General features: G+C 33.6%; 1 protein-coding gene across 4 annotated transcripts in view; it reads right to left on the bottom strand.

Annotated features, from left to right (window-relative positions):
* Nucleotides 1-4132: 4132 nt before the first annotated feature.
* LOC119641226 (homeobox protein cut) overlaps nucleotides 4133-26021 on the bottom strand; it is a 98973-nt gene continuing 77084 nt past the window's right edge. For 2 of the 4 annotated variants that reach the window (XM_038039799.1, XM_038039790.1), the window contains exons 4-8: nucleotides 21292-21656; nucleotides 21005-21162; nucleotides 18949-20337; nucleotides 7268-7625; nucleotides 4133-7195 (exon numbers count right to left, since the gene is read on the bottom strand). In XM_038039799.1, the coding sequence (XP_037895727.1) occupies nucleotides 4330-7195; nucleotides 7268-7625; nucleotides 18949-20337; nucleotides 21005-21162; nucleotides 21292-21656 (5136 nt within the window). In that variant the 3' untranslated portion in view covers nucleotides 4133-4329. The remainder of the gene's footprint in view (nucleotides 7196-7267; nucleotides 7626-18948; nucleotides 20338-21004; nucleotides 21163-21291; nucleotides 21657-26021) is intronic. The other 2 variants (XM_038039816.1, XM_038039808.1) reach the window with 2 other exon arrangements.

Genomic DNA, 26021 nt, shown 5'->3' on the forward strand with positions numbered 1-26021 from the left:
AGAGAGAGAGAGAGAGAGAGAGATAATGAGTAGCCACACCCTGGAAAGCGTATGACCGATCGGTAAGTTTTACACCTTTACCGATCACGCGCTCGATCATCCAGCAATCACTATTCAAGTACAACGTATCAGCACTCTGGGTATTGAATCTATATATAGGCGACCGTGATATTCGTGCTTTACTATTTGATAGCCCGAGAGGTTAGGATTAAAATTATCAAAGGTACTTGATCCCGAAGACGTCTATTGTTAAAAAAATGTCACAAAGTTTATTCTTTCGCTTTTCCCTTTGCTTTTACTTCTCCCAAAAAATGTATGAACAAATGAAACGTTTATCTGTTATTTTTGATACAATATCATTTTGCTTTATTTTTTTTTATTTTTCATTTTTTTTTTTTTTAAATCATAATACTTAGTAATCATTAAATTTTTTATATTTGATTATTTTTTTCGAACTATATTATTGTTGCTTTTTTTTATGGGGAAGGTGAGGATAATGCTTGGTCTCTCTATATTTACTATATAATTATATGCTACATCATATATTTGGTACTACGTATAAATGAACGTATGTGTGTGCGTATACCATACACATACGAATTACTTATAATTAACGAAAAATGCATAAATTTTTCATTTCATCAAATTTAATCAAATATTAGATTGAAATTCTTTTTATATACTTTTATTTAACATAAAAGGAAAAATTGAATTAAAAAAAAAAAATTAATAAATAAATAAATAGTGAGTGCGAGCGGATAAGGCAACTCATTCAACAACGAGTGAAACGGAATCCCATGAATTACAAAAAAGAGAGGGGGAAAGGAAAAAACAAACGAACTAAACAAAAAGGGAAAAGAAAACTTCGTGTGATTGGTTGATTTCTCTTGTTTCGATTGATTTTTCTCTACGGCTTCCTCTTCTGCAATGATCATGCGACAAAAGCGTTTGACCGTACTTATATATATATATATATATATATATATATATAAATATATCTATAATTTTGATTTATTTATTTATTTTGTTTATTTCTTCTATAAATTCTTTATACATTCATTCCTTTATGTTTGGGCGGATTAAGAAAATATTGAAATCAATATGAATCAAAAAAGTAAAAACACGAAATAGGTTACATTCGGCTTGAACCGAATTTTATTTTACCCACCCCCTCTTCCTGTTTTATTCTATACTATTAATTGCAAACAATATATGTATATGTGGATATATGTGCATATATGTGGATATTATCTAAAACATATATATAAATATTTAAATTTGGTTATATAAAGAGATATGGGAAATATTAAAATTTTTTACTTGAATTATTGCCATCGTGATCGTCGTGATCGTGAGCAGCCGATCGATCGATCGTTTCAAAATATTTGCCGAATCAAAAATGTATTCTCTTAATAACAAACCTCTGAATTCATTGGCGGATTGACCTGTTAGTTAGTTTACTTTCCGGTAGCGGGCGTAATTATGAAAGACAGACAATAAAAAGCGAAAAAGGAAAAATAAATAAATAAAAAGAGGAAGAAGAATCTTTTAAAGTATAATTGCTTGTATAGATATATGTATATGCATGTGAGTATTCGTATCTAATTTTAAAAAATACTTTTCTGATATGATTTGCTATTATGTCATTTTTTTCCTTTTTATGAAATCTGGATCTGGATCGTCGTCTATCTTAATTTATATATGTATATATATATTACATATGTATATATATATATATATAATGTTTGATTTTAAATATATATATATATATATATATATATATATGTATATATATGTAAACATGTATATATATATATATATATATATATATATATATATACATATTTTGATATATATATGTACATGTACGCGTGAGACCGTGATATATGCGTGTGTGTTAGTGTAATTGTATATATGTAAATAAGGTTTAACTCTGGAAGGCTATATTAATTCATTTTCAAATATGTACACACTTTTTATATATATGTATTTACGTATATAGCAGTTTTTTTTTTTTTTTTTTTTTAAATTGATAATGTTTAGCTAATAATTAATAATTTTGTGTTTGTTATTACATGAATTTTATAAAATTTTTTTTTTTTTTTTTTTTAATTTTTTAGCACCGTTTTAGTGAAATTTAAGATATTTTCTCTTTTATTTTCTTCTCACCTGATTATTTTCTTATTTTCCTTTCAGCGTCTTCTATCTGCTTTTGTGTTTTTTTAAATTTTTATTTTGAGTTTTTTGTTTTCTGAATTCTTTTTATTTTTAAATTATTTATTATAATTAGATGTTTACTCTTATTTTTAAACGAAACAAAATTTACTTCTATTTTTAAAAATAATAAGAACTATAGCTTACCAGCGTTTCATTAAATAACGTACTTTTTATGTTGTGTGTAAACTGTATTATCATTTACTCTACCTTTAAATATCTTTACAAATATGCATACCTTTCGAAGCGAGGAGTTTAGTTCCTCTGCGAAAATTTTTAATAAAAAGACATAATTGTGCAAATTTTTTAAAGTGGAATATTTTTTGTAATTTTCTTTTGCTTTCTCTCAATAAAATGTTCAAAAATTCAAATCCGAACGTTTTACTTTTACATATATACTCCTTCTTATCTTCGATAACTATTATCTTTTCAATAATAATAATATTATAATATAAAATAAAAATAATAATTATAATCATAATTATAATCATAATAATAATAATAATAATAATAATAATAATAATAAAAATACTAATAATAGTAGAACTTGGTTGTACCCAACACAGACACGCGCTCAATGATAAACAGAAAAATACAAATACACACACACACATGGGTACGTACGTTAAAATGCCATTTTCTTTTCTTTATTGCTATGTCGTTTTAAAAATAAACGTAAAAATGAAATATAGACGAAGAAAAATAAAAAAAAGAAAAAAATCCAAGCAAGTCTTAACAAGTCAACAATTAATCCGAATTATAAAACAAAAATACAGTAGCTTCGTATTTCTCTTGGATTTTTTATAATGAATTTACAAGGCCCGCGCAAAGCAGATGTAAAGCAGCGAAGCAAAAATTTTTGTTCTTCTTAAGCCAGTTCATATTCATTATTTAATATTTATTATTTATTATTATATTCGTTTCAATTGATTTCTTCTTAAATTAATAATTAAAACTAAACGATATGCTCTTTTTATATCATATCATATATATATATATATATACATATATACATATATATATTCTTTTACGATTTTATATATTCAAATCATTTATTATGTTTACACTGGCGCGCATTGCGTATATATATATATATATGCATATATGTATATATGTATATATATATATGTACATATATGTAAATAATTAATTCATAATTTCAACTATTAATGGCTACGTGTTGTTTCATTAACATTTTAATACGTCTTAGAATAATATGGGGCAAGTCTATAATTTATTATTAATATTATTATTATTATTGTTTTTCGGTTTTGTTTTCGAAAGGATTAAATGTTTTGCTTTTTTTTCCTTTTTCTATGTTTTTAATAAGTTTTTTGGTTTCATTGGCTTTATGACGAAAAACACTTTTCTTTTGTCCTTTATTTTTGCGATTTGAGATCAAAAAAAAAAAAAAATATACATAGAGGGATATATTTATAATATATATTTATATATAGATATATGTGTAATACATATATTGTATATATATATATATATATATGTTTATAAGTGTATATTATAGATTCTTTATGCGAACACATTCAAACTTACACACACACACACACCCACCCGCAGACACACACACACACACACACACACACACACACACACACACACACACACGCACACGCACACGCACACACACACACACACACACCCATCCACCCAAACACAATCGCCCCCATAGCCTGTAAACTCAATTCATTTGACACTCTCACTTATTTATATACACACACACATTAGCTTCCTTCTTAATGAAATCGAAGCAATAAACTTAAAGATTACAGTCTTGTTTTTAAAAAAAAAAAAAAAAAGAAAAAAGAAATAAGAAGAAATTTTAATACTTTTTACATGATGAACTTTTTTTGCATGCATTATTTTGCTTTTCTATATGTGTTTGTTTTTCCTTTGCTTGCTTAATAAACTATTATTTACACAAATTTTTCATAAGAAAACACAAGAAAGTCAATCACATTTTATATATTTTACTAAAGAACCTCACTGTTTAAAAGATTGCACATTTATTTCTCACTCGTTAGGCTACTTGTTAATCCCATTTATTGTATTTCACTGGCGTTGGCGTTGCTTTAATGCTTTTTATTATCTTTCCTCCTTTTAATAGTTCCAGGTTGACGCAGTACTGATCTGTTCCTCTTCGTTACTTAAGCGACTTACACGTACCATTCGTAGTTTCTCCTCTTGCATTACTTTGATTTTATCTTCTTTGCTTTTTGTTAAGGCAGAGTTTTGCTCCGAGTCACTTTCGCAATCCGCTTTCTCCTGTTTTATCACTACTTCAGGTTCCATTATATCGGAATGAACGATTTCTTGGTCTTCTGAGGTTTGAGTTTTATGAATTTCTTCTTCGTTTTGATCTGAAATAGGTTCAGTGCGTTGATTGCTTTGCATTATGCAAACTCCGTTAATAAGTCGATCGCTGCTCTCTGTGGTGGGTGTAGCATTAAGTCCAACGGCTGCTGGATTAACCCATTGAGGTGCTGCGCGTTTTCGTTTGTTAGAGCGCATATTAGCGCCAAAGAATCGATCACTACTACTAATGCTTGAACGAGGTGTGTCTTTATAGTCGCCCGACTTATCATCCTCGTCTAGGGAGTCGTTGTCGTTTTCGCTTAAATGCCCTTCTTCCAGATCATCCTCGAAGTCATCGGTTCGTTCTCTTTTGAGTGAACTCATACTTAGATCTAAACCGGACATTTGCTCTTTAAAAGCTTGATTTAGAGCATGAATTTCACTTTCGCCGGCTATACCTGGGACAGCTGGCGTGGCGTTAGGTATACCGGCAAGGCTGCGACTAAGTAGTGCTGCTGCTGCAAAATAGGGCGGGTAAGGCAAAGGATTAGTGCCAGTTAGACCCATGCGCTCCTTATGCAATTCAAGTAGCCGTTGCTGAAGTAGTATGCGAAACTGGACGGGATCAAATGGTGTTGAATTTGTATTTTCTCGACTAGGTATCGGATTTTCGGCACCCGGCGGGCCGTGAGGCACTTGTTGCTTTAAACGCATGCGATGGTTGTGAAACCAATTGGTAATGGTGCGTGTCGCCAAGCCTAACTCATTGGCTAGGAATTCAATTGTTCCCACATTTGGATATGGATCTAAAGCGAAAGCTAAACGTAATGCTTCCTTTTGTTCTTCAGAGAAGAGAACTCGTTGCTTTTTATTTGGAGTAGGGCCACTAACTGAACTACCAACTGAGCCTGGACCTGGGCTGCTAGTATAAAAATCATTAGTGTCATTGCTTGAAGTATCTGAACTGTTATCTTGTTGATTGGGCCCCGTGGAACGTCGGCGTTTTGATGCTTCCCGTCTCTCGTTCTTTAGAACTTGAAGACGTTCAACATTATTGGCATCGGACAGCCATAATTGCATACGTATAAAAGGCTCGCGACCTTTAATTGAGAGCATATGCCAAGGTTTGGGTTTGCTCAATAATTCCGATACAGAGCCCTGAGAAAGGCCGAGAACCGCCTCTCCGAATATTTTTTGCCCAATATTGTTGGTGAGTAAGGCTTCTTTAATTTTAGTCGTTATAACTTGAGTATCTAAGTCTTGCGTGAGTGCAGCCATTTCATATACTGTTGGTGACATATGCTGATGTAAGTTTCGCATGGCATTTGGCGTATGTGGTGAGTGTATCGGCATTATCATCGGTTTCTTTTCTCCACTGGGCCCTGATGCTGTCGTTGGAACACTAGAATTAGGATTTGTGGTGGCAGCTGGTAAAGGAATAGCATGTTGCGGTGGCAGGCCTGGCGATGTTAACAGCATGCTTTGGTGATGTTGAGCTGCTTGGGCTACAGCTTGTGCGGCTTGAGCTACAGCCTGATGCTGACTTTGTTGAGCTTGATGTTGTTGTTGCATTGCAGCAGACATAACAGCAGCCGCTTGCATTTGTTGCATGATCTGTTGAGCCTGGGTAGGTTCTTGTAGTTTCAAATCGTTAATCATTTTTTGCATAGGTAGCGTTCCCTGCATTTTATTAGCTAAACCTTGAGGAATCTGAGGTGTTCCACTGTAGTTACCTGTGCGCATAAGTTTCTCAGGTGCAATTTTATATTGACTGGCAACTAACTTGTGAACCGCATTCTCGTCTTCGAGAAACATTTTCATACGTATAAAGGGTTCTCTACCTTTTTGCGTAAGCATATGCCACGGCTTAGGACGAGCTAAGAGGTCAGAAACGGATCCCTGAGATAAGCCTAACACTGATTCTCCAAATAAACGTTGAGAAATCGAATATTGCGATAAAGCCTCTTTGACACGGCGAACAATATCTTCGGTATTAAGATTGTTGAACATATCAAATTGTTGCTGCGTTATGGGTGGAAGCACGGCTTTTGTAGGACGTTGAGGTTGTGGATGATGCGGTGGTACGGGCGGTTGTGTGATTAAAGAGTTGGTTATGGACGCCATACGTTGTAGAGGACTGGCAGTAGTAGAAAAATCGTCGTTCGATGTCATTGCAGGCGGGAGAATGGTGTTGCTAAGTGGACTTGGGGCAGCTGAATTTGCATTCAGAGCTGGTGTATTGGCGGAAGGTTGTGAGGCAGGAGTATTATTGCCTGTATCGGACTTGCACATACCGGGATACAATCGTTCCACACTCGGGGTGGAGCTATCTTTGGCATTTGTTGTATTTTGTTGGGCGACTGCACTAGAATTTTCTAAAGAAGTTTGTGAGGAAGTAAAAGAGTTGCGTTGTCCATTCGTTTTAAGCTCTTTAACTGCCGTTTCTTTGCCTAAGCTCAGATCTTGCGCTCCATTCAGCATTTGTTGTTGTAAAGCCATTAAGCTAGAAAAATTAGGAAAATTTGGGGGTTGTGCTTGTTGCTGTAATTTAACCATTTCCCTCTCGAAAGCCAATCGCATACTCTCATCAGCTGCTAAGCCACTAAACGTATTACCTGGCATACCAGCGGCAGCGGGTAAGCCACCACTAAAAAAAGGATTAAGCATAAAACTATAATTAGGTTTAGCAAACCCGTGTGCATACTACGTTACGAGTTTTTCATGGAAAAGACATGTTTCGTACCTGGGAAAAGCTTCTCGGGGAGCACGAGTCATTATCTCTTGATAAAGGCGAGCCATTTTCTCGGGATTCACATCCTCTTGACGTATATGAGGGTTGCTCTGACTTTGAATACACGAGTCTTGCGTTTGTTTGATTTGCTCTTTAAAGAACGGCGAAGGGCAAGGTTGGAGTGGCGATTTGGAATCCTCATTGCTATGCGAATCTTCATGAACACGTCTTTGTTGTTCATCTTTTAATTGATGCTGCAGACCAGAAGATACCGAACTTTTCATCATCGACGAAGCCTCATTTAATATATGAGCAATACGCTCATCAGACATACTATCGTCACGGCCACCGTACGGCGGTAAGCCGGAATCTAAAATAAAAAATTATGATAAAAAAAAAAAAAAGGGAAAAAAACAACTTGAATTAATGTTTTGTTTCATTTCTTTTTTTACTCGTTTTTTGTCTCATTTTTATTTTTATTTTTTTATTTTTATTTTTTGAGCGACAGATAGTGCTGATACTATAAATATCACATTAACGCACATAAAAAGCCCGAAACGAAATATATAAAATCAATCATCTCATAAAAGCGAACGAACCTTAAACAATCACATAAGTAAAATTAAGAGGACTGTTTATGATGCAATCCTTATTGTTTGCATGAAAAGGTTAAATATGTTTGTTGCTTTCGGTATTCGATTTTACAGTATTTATTGATAGCGAGTTGGTTGGATTTTAACAGAAATATCTGTCTATTCGAACAGCAAGCAAAACTGAGCGGTTTGCCTGCCTTTCTGCTGCTTCTTTAGAAATCATAAATGTGCAATTCAGTATATGGCCTCAAATTGTTAATCATAAATATAAACATTTCTTCTTTGCTGAAATTTATTTTTCAATCCAGGAATTGAAGTTTTACGGCAACAGATGTTTTTTTCTTGTTTTGAATTAGTTTTAGGGCGATAAACTGTCCGTATAGACGGGTGAGTGGGGTATGGCGGGGTCGAAGATGCAGATATATAACCTCCGCAAAGTTTATATCTTCGACTGGCGGCGATTGCCCCTGAAATATATACGCATCAAGAATCCTGGAGGTACGCTTGAATCGTTTAAGCTAAGTTCGTTTGACTTTCTGCCCGTCGCCGAATGGCAATGTTACTAATAGTTTTTTTTTGCTTATTCGAGGGCTCAAGTAATGTAAGAATTGAAAAACATGCTGGAATACGTCTGACGATATTTCTTTTGCTTCAAATGTGTCTGTCACAAATGTCGAGTTTAAGGTCACGCAAAAACTTGATAAAATTTCAATTTTCTTTCGATCAAATATCATAAAAGATTCCTAATCCGGATGGCGAGTGCGGATAAGGCGATTTTGCTTGGGTAAGCAATGTCTAATTTCCTTCTTTGGTTTCTCTTTTTTTTTTTTTTCGATGCCTTTACACAAATGACTTTAAAGACGAAGTTGTTAAATAAACTTAATTTTCAAAAATATCTCTTTTTTTTTTATTTTTTTAATTTTTATTTTTATTTATTTATTTATTTTTTTTTTTTTGTATATTTTTTACTGATTAAACATCAAACAGTTTTGATGTTTTTCAATTTTCAGAATGCGCTAATTCAATCTTCATGAATTTTGCTCGCATGGATAAGCATAAATTGAAATGAAACAGAAATATTAATAAAAATCTCCCCAACACAATTGCCAATATAATCGTTCATTATCATTATTATCATCATTATCATCATCATCATCATCATCATCATCATCATCATCATCGTCATCGTCACCGTCATCAGCATCATCGTCGTCATTGGGCAGTAGTTTGAGAGATGTTTGCAAAAACAAATGTGACCTTGCTTTTGGAAAATTGAAAAACAAAAAGAAAAAAAATTGTTTTTATTTTGAATCCTGTACGCCCATTAATGCATCATTTCATGGCTTTTGGATGTTTGTTTTTTATTCATATACATTTTTTTCCTCCTTTCACGTTTTCACAATTTTTCAATCCTTTGCATTCACATTTTGAATAGAATATATGATTTATACGCTGTTGATTCACTGATAGAGGGCATGCACTTTGCCATATATATATATATACGCGTTACGGATCCATAGAAACACCTAACTCATCAAAAGCGAATTAGTGGTTTTTTGCACATCCATTTGAACACATATTTATTTAAATGCAAAGAATCATGCATTCATTCATTCGTTGCCTTCAACGCTATGAATTTCCATTAAAATATTCTTTTTTGATTTTTTTGATTTTTTGATTTTTATTTTGAGAAAAACTCTATCACAAAGACTAAGAGCCTAGTTGAACGTTCCTTTTATTTAGTCGCCCATTACCTATTTCACTTCTCAATATTGATGGAGCTTTTAATATATTAAATCACTGGGAATAATAGCGTATAATGAATAACGGGGAAGGTGTTTAAGCCAGTTTCAGCTCAATTTTTCAAACATTTGCCATCACATCGACTTGAGAGGGCAAATCATTTCACATTATAACATGCGCGTGTACCCTATAGCATATTCTATATACCTTTAACACCCTACATATTTTATATAGATAATTATATATAGATATAACTGATACTAATCAATCTGTATATTTTGTTTGAGTATGAATTCGGCCAGAATTATAAAAATCGGATATCGCGTATTCTATCGTATATATGTAGTTCTGTGATGTGGAGAAATCAGCGGAAAGTAAAAACGCTGCTTTTTGCCAGAGTCAAGTACAAAGCAGCGAGAAAGAAGGTCAAATGTCCGCACGGATAGTACAGTCGTTATCAAAACATACAAATCAAGACTCGGAAAATCTCGGGATCCTTTACATAATTCTGATACTGTGAACGGTATTAATGCGTTAATTTTTACAAGCAGGTCTGGTCTCGTCAAAGATGTTATCTTTATGCTATCCTGTTAATTTTTAACGGAAGCGTGTATAATGATTCCCGATTTATCTTGATTCTCTTGGTAAATGAACGAAATCGAAAAAGATGCTTACAACGGCACCTCTCTTCGCATTCCAAGGAGTAAAAATGTGTAAAGTAAACTAAATTACGTAAAGTAACGTATCGAAAAACTTGAAAATTTTTAATCAATGGAAAATTATATTCAAAAGTCCAGTATTATAACAGTTTGCGATGAGTTTATAAAATTGATGCCTTAGCTGTACATGACGCTAGTGAATGCGAAGAAAAGAAGAATTGGAAAATAAGTGAACGGACACTGTCTTCGCAAGTGGAATAGTTGATCGTTAATTGAAAACCGTCTACATGATCCTTTATCGATTATGAACGATCCGGCCGAATATTAAATTATCACAAGCGAATTGCCCGTGTGTGTGCTAATCTAATCTAATCATATTGATCGTAATATAAATTGATTTTTGATTAAGTTTGCAATGCAATGTAGCGCCTTTACAGCGCATGATGTCATTTTGCTAAAATGAAAGTTAAATAAATAAGAGGATGTTGGTGCGTCAATATTATCGTTATCGTCATCGAATCGAAATTGAATCGAACTTGAAAATGCTTACTTAACAAATGTATATTCTGGCAGCAGACGGGCATTAAACGCTATATATATTGGATCCAAAAAGGCAATCAAATAGAAGGCATATTACTTAAATTGTTTGAATAAGGCCTTCGCAGATTTAATCAGCATAATGAATAGCAAATGCCTTGGTTCCCGGATAGCAAAATTGATCTTTATTACATGTAATAAAGTGTATGAGTCAGTGATTTCGTTCATTAGACTCACTAGCAGATAGATGCACGAATCAAGCAGAATAAAATAAAAAGTTGCAGTTTGGTATCGCAGGGGGCTACTGAGACTGTAGCGGATTTGAAACTAGATATCTTACGGTAAACTTTGTCTTTGGAATATATAAAGCAACAAATTGCAGCTTGCAGTTAGCAAAAAGCTTAAGATGTCAAGTGAAAGTCAAGCAGTCCAGCATCAAGCAATACAAGCAGATAAAAGAATGAATTCCTGCTGAACACCATACTCCCCCATAGTGTTATAATAGAAAACACAAGAAATAATTCGGTAGTTTCTAATTTCACGTAAGTTAGTTCGGACGACGGATTATGTCACAGAGCGAGCATCGAAGAGCGCAGAGCGATTCGAATGATCTATCTCCTAATAGTTTACCTTTGACTCAATCGAACACCTCTTTTTAAGTATCTGCGTACGTCACTTTCAGTTCGTCAGACTATAAAAACTTTAACTACACCGTAGGCAATCAATGCGAAAATGTAATTTACGATTGATTCGCTACTAAGAAATGCACGCTATATTCGGGGGCGTAAATAATTTAGCCGCAAACTACACGCTCAGTTAGCTGCGGCAAGAAACTGAGTTAAGTATGAGTTTGTGCTTTTTTGCTTGTACGCTTTCTTAAAGGGAACGCAAAGAAAACAATTTATTGAAAAGAAATTAAAAGAAGAAGAAAACAAAACATTCTATTTTAAATACATGGGTACTAAGTCGGTATATGCATCGAAATCGGAATGAAATGTGCCAACTAAGCGTACTATCAAACAACTTCTTAGAACGAGAGAATCGGAGAATATAATCGACAATAATTTATAAACTAACACATCAACAAAAAGAGATGCATTAAAGTGTTGATGATTGGATCATTGGCACACATTGACACATTAACTATTTTCTTATTTTTATTATTATAAAGTAGCCAGTAGTGCAGTTTGCATATGTTGAGCTTATGTCGTTTTGTCGTGTCGTGTGAATTTGATAGGTCGCAAGACAGTCGGTGGGTGTCGAAAATCTATCGATTACGTGCCACTGAGCGTAGTTTTGATGTGTTTGTCCTTATTTTGCATACAAATAAAGTTTGCGGCCTCTTAAGATCGAGTCGACTTCAAAATTATGCTCGCACGAAAATGACCTTTCACACACGCACACAACGAAAATCATCTTTAATCGAAACATCGTTCGGACATCGTTCACCAGAAAGCCATTCTTTACAAGAGCTTACATGTTTTGGGGAAACTTAACAAGGAGACATTTTACGTGAATTACCCAGAAACAATGAGATTATTTGATCAATAGACTATGCAATCAGTGTTGTATGGGTTGGGTTGGGTTGTTTGGCGCTAGGTCAGGGTCTGGCCGTACATTTCGCACTATCCTGATTAGCTCTTATTTTAGACAAATTCGCGACAGGGTTTGTCTAAGAGGGGCAGAGTGCTAAAAAGTGAACAGGAAACTAGCCGGAGAGTGTTGCCTATAATTGGAAGCAAAGGTATGATTTTTCCATAAGATCGTATTTTCGAACTATCGGCAAACAATTGCCAGCATGATGAGCATAAATTAGGAAGTTTTCGGATATGTTACACATTCGTTCAACATTGGTTCAAGGATTGAAATAAGGATAAAACAAGAACATGGATCTTTTAAGCAACCAATACCGTGAGCGATGAAACCTATGTGCTTCCGTCTAAGTAAGCAAACAAGCAAAGCTATCGCGTCTGAAGCCTCCGAAACCCGAGAGACATAGCCGAATAAGTTTTCCAGTTACAATGCCAGTCACAGTCGATTAGTCGTTGATTAACCTCTCCTTTCTTTTTTTTATCTAAAATTGTTGCTGTGGGTATGGACGATGTTTATTTTCAGTGGGATGACGCCACCTGCTCCATAGCTTCAAAGCCATCTATCCATTTACAATGACATCTCTTGTCACAAGACGCCACATACATGTACGTATGTGTTTATTTTCTTTACAACCTTAAGAACACGAAGCGGCAGAGGTACGCATGTGTTCGAATAGGAAATGAGTTTAATTTATATTAGAAATGCATTCCAATTTGTCTCAATATTCATTTCAATTTCTAAGTGCACCTTAGATTAACATAAGCGACAGAAGGAAATATGGAAATGTTTCAAAGAAAACAAAAAAAAAAAAAAAAAAAAAAAAAAAAAAACAAAAACGTAAATGCAAGTCTTTGAGCGCGTTCTCATCACTCACTCTCCCTCTCCCTCTCCCTCTCTCTCTCTTTTCATATTTTTTATGCATGCATTTGAAGAAGCCTTCTTCAGTTTTAAAGACAACGATTTCTTTCTTGTCTGCGAATAAATTTACTTGCAATCTAATCAAAATGCCTATCAAAACCCTAGAAAAAACCACATAATTCATTGAAATTTCAGGGGGAAACATAATTGCACTTCAAAATGAAATAAATTATCTGTATGTTGTTTGCATAAGGACAATATGAAGGCAATAAGAGTTCGCAATAATGAAAACAACGGTAACGGGGATAAGAAATTGAAAGTAGCAGTAAACATATGCCGGCAAACTGAAGAAGTTCAATCAACGACGCGACGCGTACGCTGTTAAGGTGAATCGCAAAATGAAGGTAACGTTCTGGAAAACTAATTATTCTCGATAACGAAAACGCGTACAGAACGTTCAATATTTAAAATAACAGAACAGCAGCATAAGTGCATTGTGTGCATTGCATGCGAAAGGATTGATTTCGTAATGCTTTCGCCCGACACAAACCGCCTAAATACGAAATGCTTGAAAAAAATTCATTTCCATCGCCTTTGAAATTTCTGCTTCATTGAAACATTTTTATTAATTTATTTTATTTTATTTTTTTTTTATTTTTTTTTTTTTGATTAAGAAAACATCGAATTGGAAAATATAGTTAATTGTGTTTTTGGCACTGAATTAATAAATTAATTCTCGAGAATAGATTGTTCAGATATTTGGACATGAGAATTTATGAGAAAGAAAGAAAGAGAGAGAGAGAGAGAGAGAGAGAGAGAGAGAGAGAGAGAGAGAGACAGGGAGAAATTATATGAGATGACGGACGATTCCGCAGTATGAACACCTCACCTCCTACGTCTTCTTTTCCAACACTTTATAAAAATTTTGATGGCTTTGTTCTCTCCTTTATTTTTTCTTGTCACACACAACACAAATAAACTATTAGATGATATATATAATAGAAAAACTATTTTTAGAAAAAAAAAAAAAATAAATAAAAATAATTCAAATAAATCTTTTTAGTTTTTATGTCACACTCACACACATACACCCAATTATCCATATACAAGAGTGTGTCATCATCAACATGCGATCGCGTATACATACATATAACTGTGTACGATATCTGTGCTTAGGTGATAGTTTTCAATTTTTCATTTCAACAATGTGCGTGGAACGTAGCCTATATGAACGTCAATTTATTATGTTCGTGTTCGTTTTTTGTTATTATTGTTATTTTTTTTATTTTTTTTTTGATTTTTTGATTTTTTTTTTTTTTTTTTTTTTGATTTTTCTAATTTGCACAAATAAACAAACAACTACGTATGCGTATGGCTTAAAAGAAAGATCATGACTACGATATATTTGAATTTGTAAACATTATATTCGCGCAATAACTTAACAGCTTAAGATCAATAACTTAAGCGTTTTGACGAGTGGCTAGATTTCTTTTTCATGTCGACAATCGTGCACGATGTGAGCAAGTAGATGAGATATTTCTTCTTTCATTTGTAAAATTCAATGAAATTTTCAAATATTTTTGTGTGAACAGTGTAAGGTAACGAGCCGATTTGAACCCATCTGTCCATAGGTCCGTTTTATTGTTGTGCCTGTTGTTGTTTTGTAATGTGGGAAATATTGACGTCTTAAAAATTGAGATAGAATGCTAAAATCGTTTATATGCATAGAGATAATGACGGCATATCAATCTCGTCCCTCCACCCATCCATCAATGTAAACTTCTTCATACCGCCTAGAAATGCAAAATTTTCGAATAGAAAATTTCGGGAAGAACAATTTGAAACTTAGTTAATGAGCATAAATAAACGAGATTTGAAACTGAGCGGCATCCGTCTACAAACGCTGCCGCCCGAACTGCCAGACCCACACTCGCCTACAATTAATGAAACGCTTAGAAATTTATATACATTGGCTTGAGGTAATCAGCAGGAGTAACCGATGAAAAATTCACCGCAAAATGAATGTAACTTTCTTTACGAGATAGATTACTTCGAAACTTATTGCTTATGCTTGCTGGTATTTAAACGCGCTGCTCATTGTTGTTATTGTTATTAATCAATTAAAATTACATTCTGTTTGATGTTGGAGAATTTTAACTAAAGTGGAGTTAAATTTTATGATTTATTTATTATTTTATTTTTTTACGCGGTCGGTCCACCCCTTTTTCTATATTTTCTAACAATTGCTATTATAAAATCGTTGACGCTTAAAGTCTCTAGATGTTCGCTTGTCGTTATAAAAATTTTTTTAAAAAAGTTACCAACAACTCTTGTTCGGTTTGTTTGATTCATTGTGTTTTATATTTTTCTGTAGAAACTTCAAAGGGCGTTAATGTTGACTGTTTGTTAAAGTTATTGTTAGGTATTGATTTTTTTTTTTCTTTTTTTTTTAAATTTTTTTTGCTGCTGCTGCTGCTGCTGCGGTTTTTTTGTTTTGTTGTTGTAAATCTTGTACACACAAGTTAACAAAAATTATATTTGCTTTGAAAAGCGAGTGCTTGCACAGCGATTTGCATTTAACTGTTTTTGCTTTTTTTTTTATATTTTTCCTCATTTTGCTTGATACCCGTTTGTATCAAGTTGTCTTCGTTCGATTTTTGGGAGATTGCAAGAACAGTTTTATATTCGAGATTCGTTTTTATATTTTCATAAATATATAGAACTTTTTTTCTTTTGTTTTGTTATTTTTTTCTTTTTTTTTTTTAATTATAATAGTAGTAAAGAAACGCTGGTCTATCGAAAGGCGGCCAACACATGTCACTTTGTTTTTTACCATTAGCAAATTATTAGCAGCTTTCACTTTTAACTTGAATGCCCTTTCATGCAAACGTATATATATATATATATATATATATATATACATATATGTATACGCACACGCTTACACGCACGCATGCTGTGCATCTCTTATCCCGTAACCATAAAACCCAACCATATGTATAACAAAAATGTCCCGTGTTTGACGATCTCATTCTTTCTCTCTCTCTCTCTCTCTCTCTCTCTCTCTCTTTCTCTTTCTCTTTCGCTGTGTTTTAATGACAAGCATTCGCCTGAACCATTAGTCGTTTGCCAAAGTTCAAACCACTATGCATACATGTATTGATGCATGGCTTTGTATAAGTAAGCCTTTGTAAATACTTTAAAATGAGAAAAAGGTTAAAATACGAGTATAAATTTGTACATAGAGAAGAGGTAAGTGGGTATAAAAGCATAAAGTATAACAATAAACAACGTCACATGCCGGTGTTTTTATTTTCTATTTTGATCTGTTGTTTTAATGCTTCTCAGGGTCTCATTCTCTCATCTTTTTGTCATCTCATCATCTCATCATTCCTTATTTATGTTGGTCAACCAAGAAATTTTTGCCTTTTAAAGGAAAATGTTGCCGTTGCCGTTGCCGTTGCCGTTGCTGTTGTTGTTGCTGTTGCTGTTGCTATTGCTGTTGTTGTAAATTGTATTATAATAAATCCTTCCGCCCTAGCGTTGCTTTTATTTTATGTTTTATAACAAAATGCCACCACTTGCCATTGTAGAAATTTTTAATTGTATAAGTCTTGTTAAGCATTGTTAGAGAGATTACAACTCAAAATCCCTCTCTCCGCGCTCTGAATCTATAAATGGTGTAGAACGGTATTAACATTTTGCTCATAATTTTAACAAAAATTATGAATATTTACTTGAAATTGATTTCATATTCAAGAGGCAATGGAACGAACAGAACGTTAAACAACAATTTTTATTGAACGTAGTAAACATTTTAATGACTTGGCCGTCAATTTCTTAAAACTCTTTATTTATGAAAGGACAGTTTGATGAAAAACGACTCAGACATGTATTTAAATGTCTACAAGTATTTATGGGTGCTGATGATGAGATGATTTCCTTTTCTTTTTCGTCTTCGTCTATGTCTTCGTCTTTTTCTTCTTCTTGTTTTTTTTTTAAACAAAATTTTTATTTAATTTTTAAGTGTAAATGCAACAACATACGCGTCAAACTTGTATCGCATCGTATACGTATATGCGTCGTATGGATGCAATTTGTGCAAGTACGCTGACATACGCGCACTTGTATGCGAATATATCTGTGACATTTTTGTTGTTATTATTATTCTTATTATTATTGTTGCTGCTGTTCTTGTTTTTTACTTTTGTTGTTGTTGCTATTATTATTATTGTTGTTATTATTGTTGTTGTTAGTGTTGTTATTGTAACGTTATTATCTATAAACTGGATCTTTGCCAAAAATCGACATCAAGATATTTGTTTGTTGTTGCTATCATTGTTTCTATGTTGATTCGTATAATTTCAAGTGTTTTTTTGTAAATTATTTTTGATTTCTATATAATATCGAGTATAGAGAGAAGAAGAACATAATAATGTACAATGAGTATAATAGTTAGCTGAATAGACAGACATATAAGAAACAGGCAGACAGACTTTTAGATATGCATGCGGGCTATTTTGGTTCACTTTTCATATATATATATATATATATATATATAAAATAAATAAAAATAATATGAAAAAAAAATATATATAAAAAAAATTTGGCCATCGCTAGTATGTGAAGGCATTTTTTCTGCTCGGTTTAGTTTAGTTTTGTTTGGTATAAGTTTGATTTAATTATTGAGTAAATGAAATTTTTTTCTGGCGTGTAGACAGATATCAATTTTTACAAATTTGCGCGTTTGTTTCTTTAATTAACGGTAATATTAACATTTTTAATTACTTTCATGTTAATTGGTTCAGTATTTTCAAATTGATCCAATTTCAGTCGATGGAAAATCGCCTGCTTTTTGTTTTATTTTATTCTCTTTTTCAAAACTGTTTTTCATTTTGCTTTTTTATTTATTTATTTATTTATTTATTTATTTTTTTTACATTAGACAGAATTAGTTTTAATTGTGCTCGTTTCGTCTGTTTCTATGTAAATTGCTTCGATTATACATAAATAAAAATGTAAATATTAACTTTTATTATTAACCCATTGTTTGCGTTCATACTTCTCCCTATCTCGCTGACTGTTTTATTTTATTAAATTTTTTTTTCATCAACATACGCGTATGCATGCTATGCATGGTTTCCTGTATTCACAATGCGCTGTGTTTATAAGTGCGTGCAAATAAAACGTTTGTCTTTGCGAACCTAGATTGTAACTTGCATACCTATGTGATGCGGTGATGGAGAGCTCAGTGATGGTTGACGGCGGTGCGCCGTCACAAGACTTTTTTAAATAATGGAAAAATATTTGCAACATTTTAAATTAGAAGAAAAAAAAAAACAAAGGAATAAAAATACAGGGCTCTCTAGAAATTTTAAAATTACACTTCGATTTCTTCCATACTTAAAGGATACACTTTAATCCTTTTTACACTTCATGCTCCTTGGCAGAGGGGATTATTCTTATCAAAAAAAAAAAAAAAAATGAGGGGAACCTAAGGGCCAGAAATGTGCGCAACAAGATCAACGAGGCGAAGAATTAAGATTTTTCAAAATTTAATACCATCAAGTACATCGAGTTCAATATTTGGTTACATTCATGAAAATTTGATTTTGTTTCGCTTCGGCAATTAAAAAAGGCAAAAAAAAAAAATGCTTGAGTGGAAAACTCGAAACAAATATTGAAACAAATATTATCATATTTAGCTTACCTTTCTTGGGTATTAACGATTTGAGTAGCATAACGGCATTATCATCGCATGACCAGGCATGCATTTTGCGATAGCTGTCACGTCCCTTCTCGGTGAGCTTTTCCCATGGCTTGGGTTTCGACAGCAACTCGGATACGGTACCCTGCGATAAGCCTAAGATGTATTTGGCAAATATGCGTTGACCGATGTTGTGAACTGATAGCAGCTCCCTGACACGCCGTGAGATGTGCATAGTGTCGAGGTTTTGATTTGCATATTTATCCATATTGTAGCGAAGCATTTCTTGTAATTTAGCCTCCATCGGATCGCCTTTGGGTATGAGGGATTCTCCTAAACGGCCAGCCATTGACGTACCAGGCGGCAGTTGCAGTTCATCGGCGAAACGAAAGTGTCCTCGATCTTGAAATTGGAATGGTAGACCGGGCAGGAAGCTGTGTGGAAGGTGATGAGGTCCTATAGGATTTGTAGGTGTGGCGCATAGGTTGCTATTGTTATCGTCGAGCGACTTATGAGATCCGTTTAACGATAGGCCGTGCTCATCGTTAGACCGTTGATCTTGCAGATTTGGCGTACTGGCGCTGGATGCTGACATTGAATCTTGTTGATTGAGACCAATTTTTTCATGATGATCGGTTATGTGCGATGGCAATTGATGGTTTGGCGGCATATGCTGTAAAGTATCTGTTGAACGAAGAATGGAAGAATTCGTTTGAGTACTGGTTTGTTGTGCAAAAGTGGAATTAACTAATTGACTAAGCAGTGCAGTGGACGAATGCCCTTGCTGCGGCTGTTGTTGCTGCTGCTGTTGTTGTTGTTGCTGCAATTGGTGATGTGTTAGCAATTGCTGTTGCTGTTGTTGATGCTGATGATGATGACTACGATGCTGTTGTTGCTGCAGTTGATTATGCTGATGGACGGCTTGTTGCAACAGTATATTCTGTTGTTGTTGATGCTGAGGTTGATGATGATGTTGATTCTGATGTTGATGCTGATGCTGAGTAATATTGGCAACATTTGTATATAAGGATTTCGACGCGTTGGCATTGAGGGTTATATCAAAACTTCTTCTCCAATAAGAATTAACCAATTCTTCTCCTAGCAATGAACCGAAACGTTCAACGTTCTCTTTAAAATTGGCTGAGGAAAGCTCGTCATTCTCTGTCGAAGATGGCTTCTCAACGTCTGATTTTAATAAACACGTCTCTTTCATCGATCTTGGCACATTTGTAAAAGATTCTAACTGTTTGGTTAAGCTCCCGGTGTTTTCAATATTTTTCGCGCTTTCGTCTAGATCTACTTCGATTTTCGGTACTTTAGTCGCTTCTACATGTTGCTCAACGTCATCGCCGGGCTTAGCTATGTCTTGAACAATACGATCGGTTGCGATTTCTGTGAAGCAAACGAGCACAAAAACACCAATTTGGGTTTGTATGTTTGTTTGTTTGTTTATTTGTTGATTTATTTGTTTGAAGGAAATGAGCAAGTCAACGCAACGATTATGGAATATATATATATATATATATATATATATATATATATATATACATATATATACATATGGAAAAATGTAGTACAACACAGAAAAGAACTGATAAATACGTTTGTTGCCAATCATCATACAATAGTAATAAACAATTTTAATTTCGATTAGCAGCGATATGTGATAAGTAATATACTCATGCAGTCATTTTTCTTCTGTTTCTTTTGTGTTGTTCTGTTTTTTTTTTTTTTTCGATTTATTGTGTTTTTTGTCTTTTTTTTAAGATAAGATTGCTTTATAAGAAGTTAAGTTAGGAAAGTACTGGCGCGCGCCACTTTGATACCAGCCCGTTTGCGTGTGCAGAAAAGTGTGCATGTATTTGTGTTCATAAACAAATATTTATGATATTTATTAAAAGGGAAAACTGAACCACACCAATAAAGTCAACAACAACGACAGCCATAAGCTATGAATAATATTTCGCTTTTGGTTTATCGATAATTGTAAAAATAGCGCGGGAAAAATAATTAAAGGAAAAAAATGATGGCATAAATGAACATACGGCCATAAGCTTACCATCAGAACTCTTTAGGGTCTCAGCAGCCACTAATGCTTTGGTTCTTTCCATTAATAATTCTTGGAATTTATTCGGATCATTATTGCAAGCTGCAGCTGCAGCGGCCGCGGCAGCAATCGCGTTTTGTTGGCTTATAGCGTCTAAGCTTAATGGACTTCTGCGTAAATGCAACCGCCAGCATTTCAAAATGAAGAAGAGAAGAAACGTTGTACGAATAAATAATTATTGTTAACTTTTAAATTTAATTTTGGAGAGAAAAGGTCATCGCTTCAAACACTTTACTTACTGCGTTTCCTTTTTGATATCGATTTCACTGATATTCTCAGTCAATTTAGTGCATTCGTCATCTTCGTTTTGATCGTCGTCGAGAGTTTCTACATTTTTTTCCGTATGAAAAATTTCTTTGGGGTCATCCGCATTCGTTTCCTTTGCATTTGACACATTTTTCATTTGCAGTATCTGCGAATCGGACTCAGATGGCGAACTAACTTCGATTAGAGGATAAAGTTTTTCTTGTTTATCCAAATGGTTCTCCAACCGCATTATATGTTGACGCTTAGCTTCTAAATGCTCTTCAAGTCTGCGAATTTGTAACAAATGCGTTTGTTCTATTGCTCTTAACCGCTTAACTTCATCGAAAAGGGCGTCAATCTAAAGCATAAGGTAGAGAAAGGAGGAAAGTATCGATTAACGTCTAATAATAAATAATTATATATTCTAAGTTGTCATATTTTGTTTCGTCTGAGATCGAGAAAGTTTTTATGAAATTTTCAGTTTAATCACTTGAACATACACGTGAAATATAAATAAATAAAAGTTGGTTGGCTGGTTACATATAGAAAATATTTATTTGTATGCGTGTGTATGTGTGTATGTGTTTATGTGTTTGGAGGTCTATCTGATTGGTGTTGTCATTAAAAAATTTACTGAAGAAAACTTTGTCTTTCTTCAATACCACCAAACTACGTACTCATTCACACAGAGACCGAGAGAGAGAGAGAGAGAGAGAGAGAGAGAGAGAGAGAGAGAGGCACACGCACGCACGCAGACCGAAAATATGCACATGTGTCGCTGTGTAATACGTTTTATTCTTGTTAAAAAGTTTACTTTTTGATTCGAAAATTCTTTACGATAAAATAATTCGTCCTCCCCTCCGCTCCCCAAAAATTTCGTTCACAGTTCAGTTCGTCTAATAACTGCACCCAAGAACTTTCCCTTGTCAAATTTGCCAATTATCATATTTTCATCAACAAACTCCGAAAATTGTTTAAAAACTTCCTGTGTTCACCTTTCAGCTCATATTCGCTTATATTCATATTGCAAACATACTCATGCCTATCAACGTATACATGCATATACATAAATATATATACACACACACACACATATACACATATGACGTAAACAAATAATAAAATCACGGCTTTCTTAATATTGTCTTGTCTTGTATTTGTTTTGTAATACATGCATGCATGTGGATGTATGTAAGAAGAAATCATATAATAACTTTAATATGATCATAAACATGGGTGATTGTTATTGTTGTTGATTTTTACCCTTATGTTAATTTTATTAAAAATATTTTATTCCATAACATATATTGATGAGCTCTTGCTGCTTATATTAAAAAATACATAGAGAGAAGGACAGACGGTACAGCAGTTTTGTAATTCGAAGCATTTTTCCTTCATACGAAAATTGAGAAAATATATTATTTTGCTTAGTGATAGTAGCTTAAATAAATACAAAAACACACGCACATATACATGTATATTTCGTGTTTTCAATGACATGTAAGCAATAGATTCAATTTTGTTATAAAAAGATTGTAGTTTCGATGGTTGTTGTTATTGTTATTGCTATTGTTGCGGGCTTTTGTCTATTGTTTGTGCAGTTATTTCATTATAACATACTCAGATTTTATAACACCTGAAATATGATTATATATATAAAATTCTATATTACTAAACAATAGAAAATATTAGTGACAGACGTACAGATACACAGAGACAGTTTGTTGATAAGAGAGAGGGAGGGAGAATGGAAAGAAGACCGATATTAAGATAGAGAGAGAGAAAGAGAAAGAGAGAGAGAGAGAGAGAGAGAGAGAGAGCGAGAAAGAGAAAGAAAAAAGAATAAAAGAAAGAAAGAAAGAAAGAGAGAGCGAGAGAGAGAGAGAGGGTGAGAAATAGAAAGGGTAAAAAACTTGTGGTTGTTAGCTTTTGAAATGAGCCGTTAAACGTTTCAATGCAAAAAACAATCAATAAACAATAATTTCGCGTGTCTTTGTCACATAAGTTACACATGCAAATTTTTTTTCTTATTTTAGTACACACACGCACACATACACGCGCCAACACAAACTTAGATATGCTCACATTTGTTGCGAATGTTAACACAAAATGAAAATGTCATTAAAATCGGTTCACGTACAACCAACCATTTCTTCATATTTGTATAATCAAATACGTATTTGCAAATATATGTAGCTATGTAAATTCTTTTAATGATTCGCCTATGGATACATGTAAATATATATATTTATTTGTGTGCGACAGGACACAGCTAACCCAAGGTACTCATCTAGAGCTCATTTTTTTTTGTTTGTTTACGATTTCTGATTATCGAGAATATGCTATAATGTATATAATGTATTTCCAATTCTCCAAAATCGCAAATATTCATATTTTTAATATGCTTATATCGAAGAGAAGGGCCAAAGAAAAAGTTCGTGGCATTTTGTCCGCAAATAATTTTACAATCGCGTAACTTTGGCACTATCCTCATTAGTGTGGATGTGTAAGATATGATAGCTCCCAGCTAATTAAAAAGAAAAGCAACGACTGTGATGTTTAATGGAATATCATTTTCCATTAAAACTGTTCCCGCGGATTCTTTTCTTGCTAAGCTTTTCAGTATAGCACGATTTCCAGAATTAACGCATTGCTGCTTTTGGGCATTGATTTGTTTTAGCACAAAATGTTAATCTTAAATTCCCACTGGTGAAGCTCGTGAGACCTAGTTTAAGTTAGTTAAATAACTTTTATACGGTATTCGGCTCGCATGGAGTCAAAGTTGTTTCTCGTTTCCGTTTCTTCTAGGGTACTAGGTAGAGCTAACTACAATGTAGATATCATTTAATTGTAATAAGCCTAGAAGGGCAGAAATCTGGATGAGGGCAAATCATTTCAAAGCGGCTGATTTCCAATTACAAATCGATATTCTTCTTCCTTTTGACTGGCATGAAGAGCTACGAAGCAAACATGTCCCGCAGAGGACACTGTGGGAAGAATTGTAAGAAAATGGTATTTAAGAGCAAAGCTAGGAGGGGCCAACAACAAGCATGTAGTATAAGAAAGAAATATTGAATAAAAGTAATCAACTATTATGATTACGGTGGATGGACTAGTACGGCGTTTTTCAACGACATGTCCCATTTTAAGTTTCAGTTCTCATATATGGTTCGACATACGCTCGTACGACGTAATCAAATAGTGAAAATGTATTATGAAAAATGTACACAAAGATTATTCCGAGTGGTGAGGCTTAGTGCAATTCATCCGGGTATGTATAGAATCAAAATTGTCGCATCTAGGGCTCTGAGAACTCTAGAGACGTGATCAAATATCCGCTCTAATCACAATAAATGGGCGTTTATAGCGATTTTTGAAAGGAGAACTGCTACGTCCCGGACATTAGTTAAATGAACTGTCGTAAGACCAGAGATCTGACCAGAAGTCCGATTCGTATCGTTCCCTCCTCCGTTTATCGGCTATATTATAAGGCCAGCCTTTTCTTCAATTATTATAAGGCCTTTGAAGCTTCCAACACACAGATCTTCTTCTGGGTAAACCTGGGATTTCGTGAGAAATTTTCGAACATTGGTCCTTGTTAACTGAATTAAGTTTTGAAATAAAACACTTTAATCTGATATCCGGTTACGTTGTGCATTTCTGTATACTAGGCGCTTTGGATAATCTGCCTATACGTGTTTATATCGCGCTACTCCTGTTGCGCATTAAAATGTTTCTTGAAGGCGTAGAAAAAAGCTTAGAGGTCGCCAAAAACTATACATAAATTACTGATTAGTGTAAATGGTAGCGGAATCGATTTAACTATTAGTTGGCTGATAACCAATATATTTTCGCATAAATTGTGTGTTAGTTGAAAATGATAAAGTTGAACTGTAGTTTGGCCAACTGTTCGCTTGTTAGGCTGATTCATTGAATATCTCGCTGATCAAGAAGTTAAACTTATAAGGTATTAAATATCTTTTTGTATGGTTTTATATTAATGATACGATAAAATTAGCATACCTCATGTCCCCAATGGTCGATATAAGATATATATGTGTGTGTTTATGCATAACCAAAGACTTGAGATATGGAAGACATTTGCTTAAAAAGGGGGTGCAAACTTCTTCATGTAATTAATTGAATAAAATTTGTCTTTGCATACATACCTATAATATATGTATACATATATATATATATATATATATATATATATATATATATATATGTGTGTGTATATATAGTATAGTAGCGAAATAAGTGATGTACGATTTTAGAAATCCTTGATTATAGGTTTTGCATAGATTTTTTGCTTTTGAAGTGAAATAAAGCAAAACAAAAGCGTTCTAATTAGATATTGACTGACAATCTATCTTGTGTGTAGACTGATGACGAATGTTGTTTCAAAAACCCTTTCCTTCAATTTTTAATTATAAAACTTTTTCTTAGCTGTCGTCAACACACTCTCAACTGTTTTCCTAAAGCTAAGAAATAATCAAACAATCAATGAGTTTTGTATTATGATTTCAAATATGAATGAATTAAGGGATCTTTCTTTGTTTTTCATCTATCTCACCATCGAACGCAAGGCGGCAATCATCGAATGAAGGTTTGGTTGGCTTTGCAGATTTTTGTATTTTTCGACGCTACAGATGGATGGAGAAAGACGAAAAACAAAAAAAAAAAAATACAATTTCAATGTAAAGAAACGTTAACTATGGTG

Source organism: Glossina fuscipes, unplaced genomic scaffold (genome assembly GCF_014805625.2).
Source record: "Glossina fuscipes isolate IAEA_lab_2018 unplaced genomic scaffold, Yale_Gfus_2 0, whole genome shotgun sequence".
Lineage (NCBI taxonomy): Eukaryota > Metazoa > Arthropoda > Insecta > Diptera > Glossinidae > Glossina > Glossina fuscipes.